Genomic DNA, 15,736 nt, shown 5'->3' with positions numbered 1-15,736 from the left:
TTTTTGGTACGACGAGAAAAATAGTATTCAACGTATAAATTTATATATAATTAATGAGAACGTCAACGATGTCTTTAGAAATAATAATATTGTAATGGTATAATGAAACAGAAATTCTTTGAAGATAAAATCATTTTCAAAATTAAAATCTATTGGCTGTATCATCTTATACAAAGTTTTCCCTTTTTAATTTAGTACAAAGCCATTATCTTTGCAATATAGATCTGCAATATATCTTCTTGCAATATCTAATACATCTTTAAATTTTGCAACTTAAAATTTATACTCTAATTTCATATATTAAACTGATTGTACTAAATGATTGTACCAAATGAAGATTCACATACTTCATAAATGCAGACGAATAAAGTGAATTTTATTCCTGTTTTTATTACCTGGTTAAATGAAATTTGTATAAGGGTCATTCCACGCCAAATCGATCACTTTTGGAAGTCACCATCTCCGATTTTGCTCTAATCGAAATATGTTGTAGTGCATGTGAAATTAGGGGGGGTTTAAGTCATCATTTTGCCGGTTTCGAATTTGTTAATGAATGACAAGCCGTCAAAGTTTGCAATTTTTGCCCGTTTTGGCGAAAATGGGGTCCACTTGAGAATTTTTTTCTCAGAAACTACTGAACCGATTTAGCTACATTTTTTTTTGTTTTATTCGTGAAGGTTTGGGCTATTTTAAAATATTTTTTTTAACTTTGTCAATTTGTTATAAAATGTTGAAAAATTTAAACAAATTCTTTTTTTGCGTTTTTCTCAATGAGGGGCGTAAAGGGTTAAAATTTAAAAAAAATATGTTCATATTCTTTGAAGCTTCCCCTTTAAAATGAGCCCTTCAGAACGATGGAGCCTCGAAAATTGACGTCTCTACAAGCTGGAAAAGGACGCGGGGTACCCCGATTTCAGGTAGGTGAGTCGTGTGCTCTGTTATTATGATCGGTTTTTATATCCACCGGTCTCGAAACAATACGACAAGACTTCGTATACGACTAAATGACCTAGTAATGTATATTAGTACTCACTCTTGGCCAATAATACACTTATAGTTATGTTAGATTTAATCCTAAAGTGATATAAGCGTGAACTATTTGTTTGGTTATCGGTTTGAAAATAATAAGAGAGTAAAAGTCATTAGGCTGTAGAAAACATATCTCTCGAGATAGCTACGCAATATGAAAGCAAAAAGAGTTTTATTAATTCAACTATTCATTTAAGTGATTTCGGTGTTTTTGCAAAATGGCATTCTTGTACAACTACTCACGATAGAGGGGCCATACTACCCTATTGAAGGGAGCACTAAAAAACTTGCAATGTACGTTAGCTTACAAAGATTGTTAGAAAAAATTCATTTCTCACTCCTAAAGATTTATTTGAATGGGCAGAATCATCTTTTTCAAACATAGCATTTAATTATGTAACACAAAATGAATATATTAAATATACCGATTATTTATAAGCTCCTTTGGCAACAGCATTAATAATAACAGGGTCTAAAAGTTTTCTCAGCTTTGCGTCATTATCAAATAAAGAAAATAAAGTAGGACTTGCTCGTACGATAGTGATGGCTCCGTACTTAGTGTATGAACTAACTGTCATTAAATTTTTTCCAACCACACACAATACTTTCCATACTTTTGATCACAACCCACTGTTATCCTATTGCGATAGAAAGAAATCATCACTTTTTCGCGGATTCTATCAAGTAATGATGCCTTTTTTAAAATATAAACAATAAATATACAAACTAATATCTATGAATGAAGTTATGATTAAAAAATGTGTGATTCGTCAGAAGTAAGTACTAATATACTTTGCTAGGTACCAACAGAGTCATTTAATCGCGTACGAAGTCTCCTTGTATAGTTTTGAGGCCAGTGATGTAAAACAACCGATCATAATAGCTGAATGCGCGACTCGCCTTCCTGAAACCTGAGTACCCCGAGTCCTTTTCCAGCTTGTAGAGACGTCAATTTTCGAGGCTCCATCGTTCTGAAGGGCTCATTTTAAAGGGGAAGCTTCAAAGAATATGAACATATTTTTTTTAAATTTTAACCCTTTACGCCCCTCATTGAGAAAAACGCAAAAAAAGAATTTGTTTAAATTTTTCAACATTTTATAACAAATTGACAAAGTTAAAAAAAATATTTTAAAATAGCCCAAACCTTCACGAATAAAACAAAAAAAAATGTAGCTAAATCGGTTCAGTAGTTTCTGAGAAAAAAATTCTCAAGTGGACCCCATTTTCGCCAAAACGGGCAAAAATTGCAAACTTTGACGGCTTGTCATTCATTAACAAATTCGAAACCGGCAAAATGATGACTTAAACCCCTCCTAATTTCACATGGACTGCAACATATTTCGATTAGAGCAAAATCGGAGATGGTGACTTCCAAAAGTGATCGATTTGGCGTGGAATGACCCATAACGAATCTCCGAATCGAACTGCAGGTAAATGGTGAAATATTTTTCATTCGTTGAAAACGATTCAATTTAGACAAGTGTGTGCTACTCAGCTCGAGACGATTCTCCTGTTTCACTGATATCACAACGTTTTTACAACGTCGTTTCCGTAATAAGAATTCATATAACGACGCATCCGACGATGCACCGTTGTTGCATGAAATGAAACCGAATGACGTTCCAAGGCTTTTACGTCAAACTGCTCTTGCCTTTCAATTTCACACCGAACGGCTTTTCGATGTCTTCATTAAACGCAAATGTTTACGATTCGAGAGGTTTATTCGATGATCTGTTAAAACTGCATTTTTATATAATGGCGCAGAGAATTCTCTATTGACTGGACTCTAATTACGAAAAAAACTCTAATTACTAAGTTTATGAACGGATGATTTTCATGTTTAAGCTTCCGTTTTATTATCTCACATTGGCATGAGTGTTATAACAATTACAGTTAGTAACAATTAACTTTATTCCTTTTTTTTTTAATTACAGTAATTTTTCATATGGTACAACGTATTAAAGATAAGTTTTATAAATGAGGTATTTAGATAAGATGTTTGCAAAAGTTTCCATCGTAAATGAGATATACCAGTTAAATATTTGTTTGTTTTATTTTACTACGTTAACGTTATTTACACATAATTGCAGTTACTTTTTTAATTTGCAGCAAAATGAAAATTGGTAATATACATATTCATGTGTGCTAGTGTACATATCTTTTTGAAATGAACGCAATTTATGATATTGTTAAAATTTCCATATTTAATCCACACTTAACACTACGTGTCACATTAATTTACGAAACTCTAAATTTTTTTATAAAACTTTTATAAAAATCCATAAACTTATATTTTCTATAATGTAACTTGTATCTTCCCATATCATAAGCATAGACTTTATTTAAATTTCTGTTACAAATAAGTGTCAAAAAAGATTGCAAAAAAGTTTCATGCTGAAAAAGTTGAATGTCTAACCAATTAAAAAACTTCATTAATATTGACACTGTTTTTTCAAAACGTTTCAGTAATATCGATACAGCTTTTTTCTAAACCTTCATTCATCCGAGGTAAGAAGCTTCGTTAACATAGACTGTTTTTTTAAAAAACCTCATTAATATTTTTTCAAACGGAATGCAGCTTCGAGACAAAGTATGCTTTCAGAAAAATGTTGGCAAATTAATCGAGGAAAGAACGAAATTTTTCCACCAGACATTCTACCATGATATAATTTACATGAATTGAACGGTAAAAGCGTTAATTAGCTCATCTTCACTCATGCAACAAGGCGACCACAAGGAAAATCGTTTCCCCGTCAGATTAGTGGATCAGTTAAAAGCTTTCGAACAACGATCATTGTTTGACATAACACCGCGGCAATTCCTCTCGTAATCCCGCGATCTCGCGTTTCTCCGCTCGGTATCCGCCTCTCGAGAACGATTGTTTGACGTACGAGCCTCCTATGATCTATTTGCCTATTGATAAACGCTAAGCGGAATTAAGCCTTGCCGTATCGCACGTAGGCGCCTACTCCGCGATAAACGCGAAAACACATCGGCGGGAGTGCCTGATATTCTCTGGCTCTCTACCAGAAAATGTTTATGATTTTAACGCGCGAGTGTGTGCACTCGCATACAATCGTAAAGCATGATGTAAGCGCTGGAACGTGAATGCCCTAACACGCTGCGTAACGCGCGATTATCACCGTTTCCGAGTTTCTTGACTCCCCGTTCATTTTTCTTCCATAACCTTATCTTTAGATTTACATTTTTTCCCGGTTACTGCAACTATTTTCTTAGTCAACCTCTGAGGTGTACATGGTCAACCTATATGTGGGACTCATTGATCAAACGTATTAGTTCATACAAATTAGGATTTTTTTTTAATTGTTATTTGTGTTCTCAGTACCATTTCTTTAATAGTTAAATGCATAGAAACAATTTTTAGCGTTTGAGCTCTTGTATGAACTTTTATTTTAAATGTGTTCTCAGAAATCTTTTTTGTAATAGTTTGTGTATGGTTCATTTCGAGGTTTCTAATATGCAGTGTCTGAATGAGGATACAATACCAAAAAATATGTAATTCGTGTCATATTAGATACATTATATGGTATAAAAACGTCACAATAGTTTCTACACACGTGTAATATGAAATATATAGTTTTATGAAAGTAGTGATGGGTTTGAGCGTAACAAGCATTGAACAATAACTATAATGAACAAGTAAACTTCTCCAACAGTTGTCTTATTAGAATAAACTTCAAATTTTTATCAAGCGTAGTGCACACTTGTCCTAACAAATATGTGAGTTCTTTCAGTATCGATTGCGAATAACAAAATTCATATTACGTTGAAAACTATTATTGTCCACTAAGTTGAAAACTATTATATCACATTGAAAACTATTATACTATGTTGAAAACTATTATATCCTACTACGTTAAACACTATTACATTACAAGTGAAAAATAAAAAATACAAGTTAATTGCGAATGCTCAGCATAACCAAGAGTTAACAGTTCGCCAAGTTGCACATCGAATAGGAGACGATTACCGAGTGCAATCGTATAAATTCGGTATTATCTTATCCGTGAACCGCTTACAAGGTGCATATTATCGTTTCGGAGCCTCTCCCATTCTATAAACGGACACAGATAGTAAACAATCTTTTGGGCCGACTGTGACATCACGGAACTACGGGCTCTCCGTAGAAACTGCGCCGATAAAGTCCGTTATCATCGGCGGAATACGCTCGTTGAAATCCAGCTTGTCGAGCGACGAGACGTAGGAGGGACACATGTTATTCGATACGATATGTACAATCGATTCGTGCGCTACCATCGCTCCGATCCGCGGCTATCCACGATAAAACGTTTCGATAATTTTCGCTCGATCGACGTCACAAATGCTGGAAATCGACCTTGATCCACGACGATCCGTGACGAACTACGCTTTTCCGTGACGCTGATACATTTTTTTTCGGATTGGTTTATTGTAAAATTACGCATATTGTGAGTCGTATGATACTTTGTTGCAATAAATGCATGTGTAGGTAACATTAACATTAAGTGCAGCGATGTGGAGTTTGTTTAATAAATTAGAGTTTGATTGAAATTAGAGTGGAGCTTGTTAGAGAAGGATGCAATTAGATTCTAGGGTAGATAAATTTTAGATAAATTCTACAGAATTTCTGGGTAATTTGAGGGAGACCCCAGGAGGACTTTTTTTTAAATAATTTTTACAAAATTTCTAAATAATTTCAGGTGCTTTCTAGGAGCATTCTAAATAAATTCTACATCACTTCTATAAAATTACAGGGAAATTTTAGGAGCATTATAGATAAATTCTACAACATTTCTAGTCAATTTTAAAGAGATTCCAGAAGAAATTTTGTGGCGAATGCTTTTACGACTCAATATATGCGAAACTATCTTACAACCAACTAGAATCATAACAAAGCTGCAACAATAAAAATTATTTAATTCGAGATATACGTATATCGATGTTGAACGTTTCGCAACATTGTTATTCGCAGGCATTTTTATGTTACTCTTTCGTATTAAGATCGGAGGATGTCGGGTTCACTAGTTTGATTGAAAGATACAGTATCTAATAATACATTTAGTAAAACATTTTTATCTCGATTATTCTTCTATTAATTGGGAGGAAAATATCGTTTAAGTACAATTTAACTACGCTATTCACTGTTTATTATACTTTTCTGACTGAAGAATGACTCGGTTAACAAGATAACACTTTAACCGCCACACTAGAACAGACGTATCTAGTATGGCATGATATGTGTATGTGGATCATTAAAAGACAACATATGTGTACATATGCAGTTTAATGTTCTGATGAAAGTTTTCACATGGATCAAATTTCTTATGTATCAAATTTATAGATTTTCAAGTTATTAAGTTGACAAATTTTTAAATGTTCCAATAGATCCTTAGAAGATGACATATGTGTACATATGTAGTTTAATGTTCTGATCAAATATTTCACTTGGAGCAAATTTTTTACGTATCAAATTTATAGATTTTCAAGTCGTCAAACTTTCAAATGTTTCTAAATTTGAAAATTAAAAAATTCTGAACTCTCGATACTCTTCACATATAGATAACACACCCACCTCGTAAAAAATTCGCGACATAATTATCAAAGTAAAATAGTGAGACCATCGAGAGATACTTGATTCACTTTTGACCCGACATAATTATAACCCAGCCCAAGCATCTAAAAATACCCCCGCACGTATCTCATGATACATTTATCAAAAACCTAAGTGAGAAATCGTAAACAAACCATATATTATACAATATACCTAACAGTGGCTTGTGCTACAACAGCAATATAAGAAATTTCGAGTTCAGACGAGCTGCAGCGTCAACGGGACATAAACGATACATAATTACATCATATTGCTGCATTATGTCAGCTCGGTAGAAGCGTACGTATGAACAAAGACAGCGTATACAGAGGACAAATAAGAAAAGGACTTTTATGACAGAAATGATCGCCCAGACAATTCACAAAAAGCATCGATAATCGATGATCATAAGCCTGAGATTTTTTCATCCATTTTGTTGTTTCACTTCGTTATCTCGCAAATCTTTCCAAGGTCGTTAAATATCGTTACGTAATGTTTCCAAACGTTCATCAATTTGTAATACTTCTCGATGTTCTAAATTCATGATAAAATGTTGGATAAAATAACTCGATAATATTTGAAAGAATTTCCGTTCGCAATTTTCGGTGATTAAAGTGGGTGAGAGGTTATTTCCTCTGAGAGGTTGATGGGGACGTGTTTGTACGAGAACAAGTATCGATAAGGTATTAAATTGATTAATCGATAGTCGAAGAATGGACTAATACTTCGTTCCCTCTTTATTAACATGTTGGCTGCCACGTCACCACATGTGACGTAAATTCACGAATCACATATATTAATTCTTTTACGCAGTTGAAAATACTCTTGTTGACTATTTGAAACATTGATGATTATATAACGAATTATTGTAAAAATATTTGGTACGATTTGTTATAATTAAAATGATCTAACCCTTTCAATATGGCAGTCACTGTGTTAAATAATAAATATTTCTTTTGTACGATGAGTTTGATTCACATCTAAATAAACTTTAAATTATTTTTAAATTCTTCTAAAAATTAAATGTAGGTAATTTATATTTCTAAAAGAAAATATTTTAATCCCTGATTTCTATTTGTTCGAAAAGATATACACGTCTCTCCGTTGCGAAAAGTGTAACCAAATCTCGAATGTTTGCCATGCTCTTGGCTACTAATGAACTTTGCAAATGAAATTAATAAGCAAGTGTGAATTCGTGTTCCCAACGCTCTAAAATCTTGCAAATTACATCTCAAACACGTGCAATTCAAGGAACTACAAATGGAGGAGCTGTATCCACCAGTAACTTTCTAAATAAAGTTAACACCTTCTTCGGCGCGCCTCTGGAGATACGAAATAACCTTTAAAACTGTTTGTAGAAGTTTTGCATGATTACAATACTGAATCACTCGGTTAGAAAATATTTCCGTTCAAATATTGAAAATTGCGATCGGAATACGTGAAATATATCACTTCTGTTTGAAATTTTGAAGCTCGAACGAGGGTTACGTAAGTACTGATTCGGCTCTAAATTCCGTCGACCTTGGAAGGAAAGAAGATAATTATACCGAATAGAATACACCTCATCTGTTACGGTGGCCATGGTTATGAAGGTTAATTTTGTCAATTTCGTGAATACGTAACTGTTGTTTTACCTTCAAAGTTGTATGCTAATATTTTATGGATTACTGAAGTAGATTTGGAAGTTTTGGAACTTGAGAAGTTGGAAATTTTGGAATTATGGAAGTTGGGGATTTTGAGATTTGGGGATCTGGGAGTTTGGGGAGATGGTAAGTTGAGAATTTAGGATTTTGAATACTTGAGGTCCTGAGAATTTAGGAAATTTGTAACTTGAGAGTTAGGAGAGTAATTTGAAAGTTTGACAATTTATGGATTTGGGAGTTTGGGAAGATGGTAAGTTGAGAATTTAGGATTTTGAATACTTGAGGTCCTGAGAATTTAGGAAATTTATAACTTGAGAGTTAGAAGAGTAATTTGAGAGTTTGACACTTTATGGACTTGGCAATTTGGAAGTTGAGAATATAAAAATTTGGAGGTATAGGAATTTGGGGCTTTGGAAATTTGAGAATCTTTGGAAAATTGGGAAATTGTATTCCTAAAAAATATCTACTTCTGTTCTCCTATTGTTTGATATTATTTACCATTATACTTGTACCAAATTTATATAAGAATTTCGGAATTTAGGTGTTCAAATTAATTCCAAAGTACATACTGTTCATAGTGCAAAGTAGAAAGTTCAATGAAACAAAAAATTAGTTCTGATATAAATTTAACAACAGTATTTCAATTAGGTAAATCTATCAAACCAGATCCAATTTAGCTCCAGACAAACACGAGATATGTATATTAATATAATAGTATTATACATCAAGCTATTTCAATTAGGTAAATATATCAAACTGTTCCCCATTTAATTTCAGACAAATACATTAAAACAATAATATTTGGATTCAACATATCTATCAAACTCTCCTAATTTGCTCCCATACATGAAACACATTAACCCTTTGTACTCAAAAAGTGACACACTCACTATTTAACTCAGCAGAATATAAAGTAAGTATTTTTCAATTAAATCTATTGCTAACATGTGATGTATAAACGCAGCAAAACAGAACCCAGTGGAAACTAATAACCCAGTAATAACTTCAGAAGGTCTCATTAAGTTTGTCAATTAAAAATTTCAGGATTACTGCCAGCAGCAAAAGTACCTTCGAGTACAAAGATTTAATCTAATTATTGTAATTAACTAGTGTTTCAACTGAATATAATTATCAACATAGACGCAATTTAGACAAAGTACAGTAACCATTCACTACAGTTACGCATACACAAAATATGCCTCCACAACGCAATTCAAAGATCACCGAAATGAAGAGGCGCACACTATTAGGTACAATTACCAAAAAAAAAACATACGCGGAAACCGTACCTCGTCTGAGGTAGTCGGTGACACGAGAATATGTCCCACCTCTGAACTCGCGAGAGGGAAAAGAGGGCCTTAGGTCGCGATTGCAGAAGTCGGAATGATCGCAACAGGCGATCACAAATTCCATGTTGCCTGGACCGCGTAGCGTGCTATTCGTGCTGCACCAGATCGAGTACTCGGGCGCCGGGAAGAAGCGCACCTTATCGTAACACCTGAGAACAATTTACATCACGAGTACTTCCGGACCTGACGAAAATAGCGTATCGCGACCTCTTCCTGCGTCTCGTTTTCGTGACGAGAATCCGACGAAATTTTAACTGTCCTTAACGGTACCTTGTTCCTTCAATAACGCTACCTTGTCTTCAATCAAATGTACTTTTCTTTTTGATCTATTTTGTATATTGAAGATGCTGTGAAGATGCCCCATTTTGAAGATACTGTGAATCGAAATGGTCAACGGAATGTAATTGAATTATTTTTATATTTATACTGTTCTGAGTGATAGCTTTAAGCCCCATTTGTACAAATGAACAAAAAATCTCTAAATTTGTCAAAGTAACGTCCAAGTCTGAAATAATGTTCAAGAAAAATTATGATCTGTAAGCAAGTTATCTGTAGAATATCTAGTTCTACAAGAATAAAACTTAAGCAAGAACTTCGTCGTATAAGTGGCATCGGACGTACGTGAAGTTCGCACGTGTCGACTTCGCAAACGCTCGAAGAATTTTAAAGAGTTGAAGAAAGCATAACCTTGAAATCTTCAAAATAACTTCCGGCGGAATGCACCTAATACCTCCTTTTTTCCCCCGTTTTCCGCCATTTCGACGCTATTGTTTTATTCAGTCGCGTGAGACATAGGCTACATGCGTGTAGGAAGGGAAGAAAAAGTTGTTCGATTCACAGCGTACGCTCCGGAGTATCCGAAGCTAAAAGGGTTAATCGAGAAACACGTCATCGTTCGTACGAGCATCGCAAATAAATTACAAACGCGGAGAACTCGCAGCTGGCCGGCGTTTTTACTTTGTTGGCCTCACGTGATAAATTACTCTTATTACGAGGTTATAAATTCGTAAGGGCACACCAGCGTCCAAATAACAGGCAGCCGAGATAAGTTCGGGAAATTAATCATTAATAACTCGCGATCGGGTAATAATTCACGGTGCTTCTTGTTTTTTTTTCGTCTTCTTCTTTCTTCTGCGGGTAATTTCATCTTTCGGGGGCCGTATTATAACGTCGTTATCCGGTGCTCTTTAAGGGACGCGTTATTACGTCAAAGACCTTCACGTTTCTTCGTCTTCACGGAAACCGTATTATTTTACGAGTTTGTTCGATGATTCGTAAATTATGTAACCTGATAATGCGATCGATTAATAAATCTACATACTTCCAGTTTTTCACTGCGATATGAGAATAAATAGTGACATTTTGAACTCGACGTTTGCGGAGTAAACGACGCTGATTTGACGAATCTCGTCTGCAGTTTTCTTGTATCAGCTTTCTGCATATCGACGGGTTTCGAAATGAACTCTGATACGATCTGATGACAAAGCGACACTTTTGGCATATCAATCTGAACTTTAGTGTCGAGAAAAATAGTTACATAAGCAGTTACATCACCCTGGAGGTCTCCAAATAGTATTCTCTCGAAAAGTATAAAAGACACGGAAGTTATATTTTGCTTCTACGAGATAAAAGATCTAAAGGAACAAAATGGCGGGAGCCTAAGTGGCTCTGTGCTAATATATTTCTTTTTCTTGCTTGCAAAACTCACTTAACATCTCTCGTATCTTTTAGTTTTTCAGAAAATCAATTTTATCTGAGGTCTCCAAAGTTTCAACACAAAATATCGACATAGGTTTTTAAATTGAAAATAAAAGGAAAATATTAACAAATGTAAAGCAAAAAATAAAGTATATTTTTTATTGTACAAGTCATCTAGTGAACTTATTTAAAATTACATTCATTCAAAATGTAAATCATTTTCTTCAATAACTTACATTCATCTAACTTCACGTTTCAAATTAATATGATAAAAGTGCAGATTTGAGATAATTTTACCTACTGTAATTATAATAAGAATCTTTTCTTAAATTGTTTGCAACAAGGTACCGTTAAGCATAAAAATTGACAGAATAATTATCAGAATCGTTTGGATATCGAACGCGTTAACGAGAATAAAGTATTTTAAGGACCTGTGGAGAATTACACACAGTTACATAAGTATAATACAAAGTTTTACAAGCTGCGAAGGACAGGTAGTTAAGATAAATTTTCCATGAACTATAGAGTCGTTCGTTTGTTGACGACAAGTTGATTGCTTTCCATCGGTTTCTTCTGAAAAGAGAAAATTCACGACAGCGAAGGGAAGGATGGATTGAACCAGAGGACGTGCAGGTATGAGAATAATAATAGCTACAACTATTGGCATAATCGAAATGTTGGTGAAAGACTTCATTTACAAAACATTTCAAACATTTTTCGAAGTGTAATTTAGCATCGGTTTTGAGAAAATTTTAGATACAATTTTTTTCTTACACCAACGTTTCGAAAGATATCGACGAATAAGAAGACATGTTAACATGTGCGATCCATCGGATTTGTGTACAGGACAAAAATAAAGGTAGATTGACAGAACGGAGCGTGTCTGCGACATATCTTTGCTCTAAAAGAAATTGAAAGATAATATTTACAAAAGAGGTACATTTTTGCAGAGATCCGTTTACCAGTGTCACTATTGCGTGTCTACTTTCGCTAGAGAGTGCAGAGAGGAGAGATGGCAACATGCTACCGGTGCTTTCCAAGTTCACTCAGGAGAACTTCCGGTCTCCGAGTACTTGTAAGCATAAAAAAAGAAAAGTGTACAGGAGGCAAGTACCTCGAAGTAACTAGAACATCCATAGGTGGCAAACATTTCCATACTGTTTTTCATCGAACTCTTTCTACGGAATGAATTTTAACAGAAACCACCGATAGTACATTTCTCTAATACTTACTATAGTTACATTCTATTGTATGAATTTGAAAATACCAAAGTAGTACCGATACAAAGCTAACAATAAGCAAAAACAGATAAAGACATGTATGTACATATGTACACAATCGGCTGTGCTGCATATAAAGAAAAGCAGGAGGGTGTAAGAGGGAAGAAAGAAGGTTGATAAACGTACTCAGTTTATAGAATTAAAAAATTTATTGATCAGTTTCAACGAAAATTACTGTGTTCAAAAAGGATCGTCTTTGCACGATCAAAAATATCCCTGTAAACATTGTGTGATAAAATGCGAATTAGGGTACCAGAAGTGACACCGTCCTGTGTATTGTGCTTTATCGGTCATAACGGGAGAAACGCGGGTCTGGGTGTCAGCTCGAGTAACGCATTATGCGTGGCCATATACTGGGTGTTCATGCTAATTTCTGACAATTCTGTTATTTTTTAACTTTCTCGAAAAAAATGTATATATGAGAATTTTCTTAGAAAGTCACCATATTTTAATAATTTTCCAAATATTTTTCAAGTCTTTGCACTTACGATTGCATTGGAAATTTATAGCTTAGAAAAAGCAATCTGTGAGCTTGAAAAAAGAAACTGGAAGTATTGCACTATTTATAAAATATTAATTCATGTACGTGTTCAAGGAAACCCATAAGAGCTTGATGACCTATTAATTCACAATTTTGTCACTTTTTGTAATTATTAGCAGAATAGGATAGTCTTGAATTAACTTGAACACTCTGTACATACAGTGAAACACAAAATTATTTGTACTAAATTAGTTTGTACAACATACAATATAAAATATTTCAATTATAAACTCCTTGATCGATATATTGATACAGATTAACGGTACATTATTCAAAGTTCAAGTGGTTCAATAAAATAATCGTTCAAGTGATAATTGCAATGTCAATAACAATATAAACACTTAAATGGTTTTAATTTTATCAAGGCTTATTTAAATCTGTATACAGTAACGTTTTAAAAATTTTACTGTGTTTGCATCAAAACAATAAATCAATGATAAGAAAAAATAAATAAGGGCATTTTCAGATATCATGGCATATTTTATTGAAAAATAATAAAAAACCTGAAAAATAATAAGAATAATAAGAAAAATATTTAATATATGGTATTCATTTCTTCTTCCATCAAAGAAAGTTAATTCTTCTTTCCATCAAAGAAAGTTTTCTCTCAGAAAAAAATCCGGAGATTCAAAAAATAAATTTCCGAGTACAAATATTTCTGTGTCCCACAGTGTACATCCGCAACGATGTAGCTTTCGTGTTCTACTCCGGGAACAATGTACACGACCATACATTCTAACCACCGCATAAAATGTATATTTATACGTGTATCTAGACACAGATAATAAAGTTGCGCGCGACAGTGACAAAAAGAAAAAAAAAAGTAAAAGATACAGGCAGAGCGTGTCAGCAGGTTGGCGAGACAATGTGTATGCACGCGAGAGAGACACGTAACGTATATCACTTAAAGGCCGTGACACAATGCACAATTCTGCACAGAGATAAATAAATTTGGAAAACTGAACGATTGCAATCAGCGAGCGAACAAATAAATAAATACATCTATAATAAAAATACGACGCGTACATTCGCTAACGATCATTCTTTGCGTCTGCGTACACATAATACTCACGCGGTGTGGAGCGAGAGGGGGAAAAATAATAAAAAGAAAAGATTGAGTAGCACAAGTATTCTCGTGGGGAGGAAATATAATTGCGTCGGATTGAATCGGGAATGACAGAATAATTATATCGAAGAAAAGCATCGGTCGGAAAAACGTGGAGAGTCAACAGCATGAAAATTTAATTGCTACTTTAATTAACAAGACTCCTCTCCGGCAAATATATCTACTATATACAGCAGGTTCTTGATATTCCGATGAAAATCAAAGAACCGAGAAGAATTAAAAGAAGAAGATAGAAATTACAGTGAAATAGACAGAGGCACAAGAAGGTGATAAAAAATAGAGAGAGAAAGAAAAGATAGCTGCAGCAAAAGCCTGGAGCCACCTGCAGAGTTTTCGTTACTTCCAGGTCATTAACACTATACCTGGTTTGCGGGGGTGCAGCTGAGGTCTCAGATGCTGATTGCAAAAATCCTCGTCGCAACACTCGATGACAAAGGTCGTATTTCGCGAGTCGCTCGTCATGCAGAAGATGAGCGGCTCGGGCTGCGACGACAGCTGTTTAGGCACGCACCTTCAAGCCGAGTTTGCAACAGTTTCAGAAAAAAAAAGACAAACCAACGTAACGTCAGGGGACCGTGCGCGGACGGGGGTGGCACTCGATCTGTTAATCCACTGATGGGCAGAGATCATTTTTCTGCTATGATATTCGGACGTTATTCAATTTGGGAGTCTCGAAATTTGGTCTTCTGGGAATATTTAGGAATTTGGAGATTCGGTTAGGTTCGAAATTTGGTACTCTGGGAATTTGGAGATTCGATCATCTGCAAATTAGGTGACTTAAAATTTTTGAGAATTGCAAATTTTTTATTTGAAAATTTGCACGTTTAGAGGCTCTGTAATTTAGAAGTTTGGGAGATTTGGAAATTTTAGAATTTCAAATTTTGAGAATTTGGGAATCTGGTGATTTAGAAACTTGAAGTTTTGATAACTTGAGTCAGGAATTTGGAGATTTGATAATTTGGCTATTTAGAAATTTGGAGATTTGATGATTTAAGTCAGAAATTTGGAAACTTGATAATTTGGTTATTTAGAAATATGGAGATTTAACAATTTGGTATTGTGGAAATTAGGGAATGTAAGACTCTGAGAATAAAAATTTGGAAACTTGAAGTTATACCAAATTTTTCTCTCCTCTGTGAAATGTTACATATCGGAGCTCATGAGTGCCCATCACTGAATTAACAAAAATGTTAATATTAAAACGCATGTATGGTACGCTCGCGTGCATTTGGGTTTCCTTTCTAAAAGAAAAACACCAACTGTCTTTGATTTTGACTTTTTGTAAGATACATACAAATTTCTAACGACATATCTCATAAACTTTTATTAATCCATAACAGAATTATTGAAAAAGTATATTAAGTGTAGACATTCAACAATTTCAAAAAAATAGACAAATTAAAAATACACATATTCTTAAAGAGAAAGAAAAATATATTAAAAATGGAAGTAAGTAATTAATCGACTATATATCGATAAC

At 34.2% G+C, this 15,736-nt stretch overlaps 2 protein-coding genes across 6 annotated transcripts in view; both read right to left on the bottom strand.

Annotated features, from left to right (window-relative positions):
• The window catches only part of babo (TGF-beta receptor type-1 babo), a 65,246-nt gene that overhangs the window by 21,485 nt on the left and 28,025 nt on the right, over window positions 1–15,736 (bottom strand). For 2 of the 5 annotated variants that reach the window (XM_003701707.3, XM_012281653.2), the window contains exon 3: window positions 9,552–9,760. The exons of 1 other annotated variant lie outside the window; for it this stretch is intronic. In XM_003701707.3, coding sequence (XP_003701755.1) covers window positions 9,552–9,760 — 209 coding nt within the window. Of the gene's footprint in view, window positions 1–9,551; window positions 9,761–14,618; window positions 14,768–15,736 lie in introns of all 5 variants that reach the window. 2 more of the 5 variants (XM_012281654.2, XM_012281655.2) reach the window with 2 other exon arrangements.
• TpnT (troponin T, skeletal muscle) overlaps window positions 1–15,736 on the bottom strand; it is a 107,795-nt gene that overhangs the window by 78,749 nt on the left and 13,310 nt on the right. The gene's annotated exons all lie outside the window — the stretch shown is intronic.

Source organism: Megachile rotundata, chromosome 5, assembly GCF_050947335.1.
Source record: "Megachile rotundata isolate GNS110a chromosome 5, iyMegRotu1, whole genome shotgun sequence".
NCBI classification, from domain to species: Eukaryota; Metazoa; Arthropoda; class Insecta; order Hymenoptera; family Megachilidae; genus Megachile; species Megachile rotundata.
This window is presented reverse-complemented; position numbering and strand designations above follow the sequence as displayed.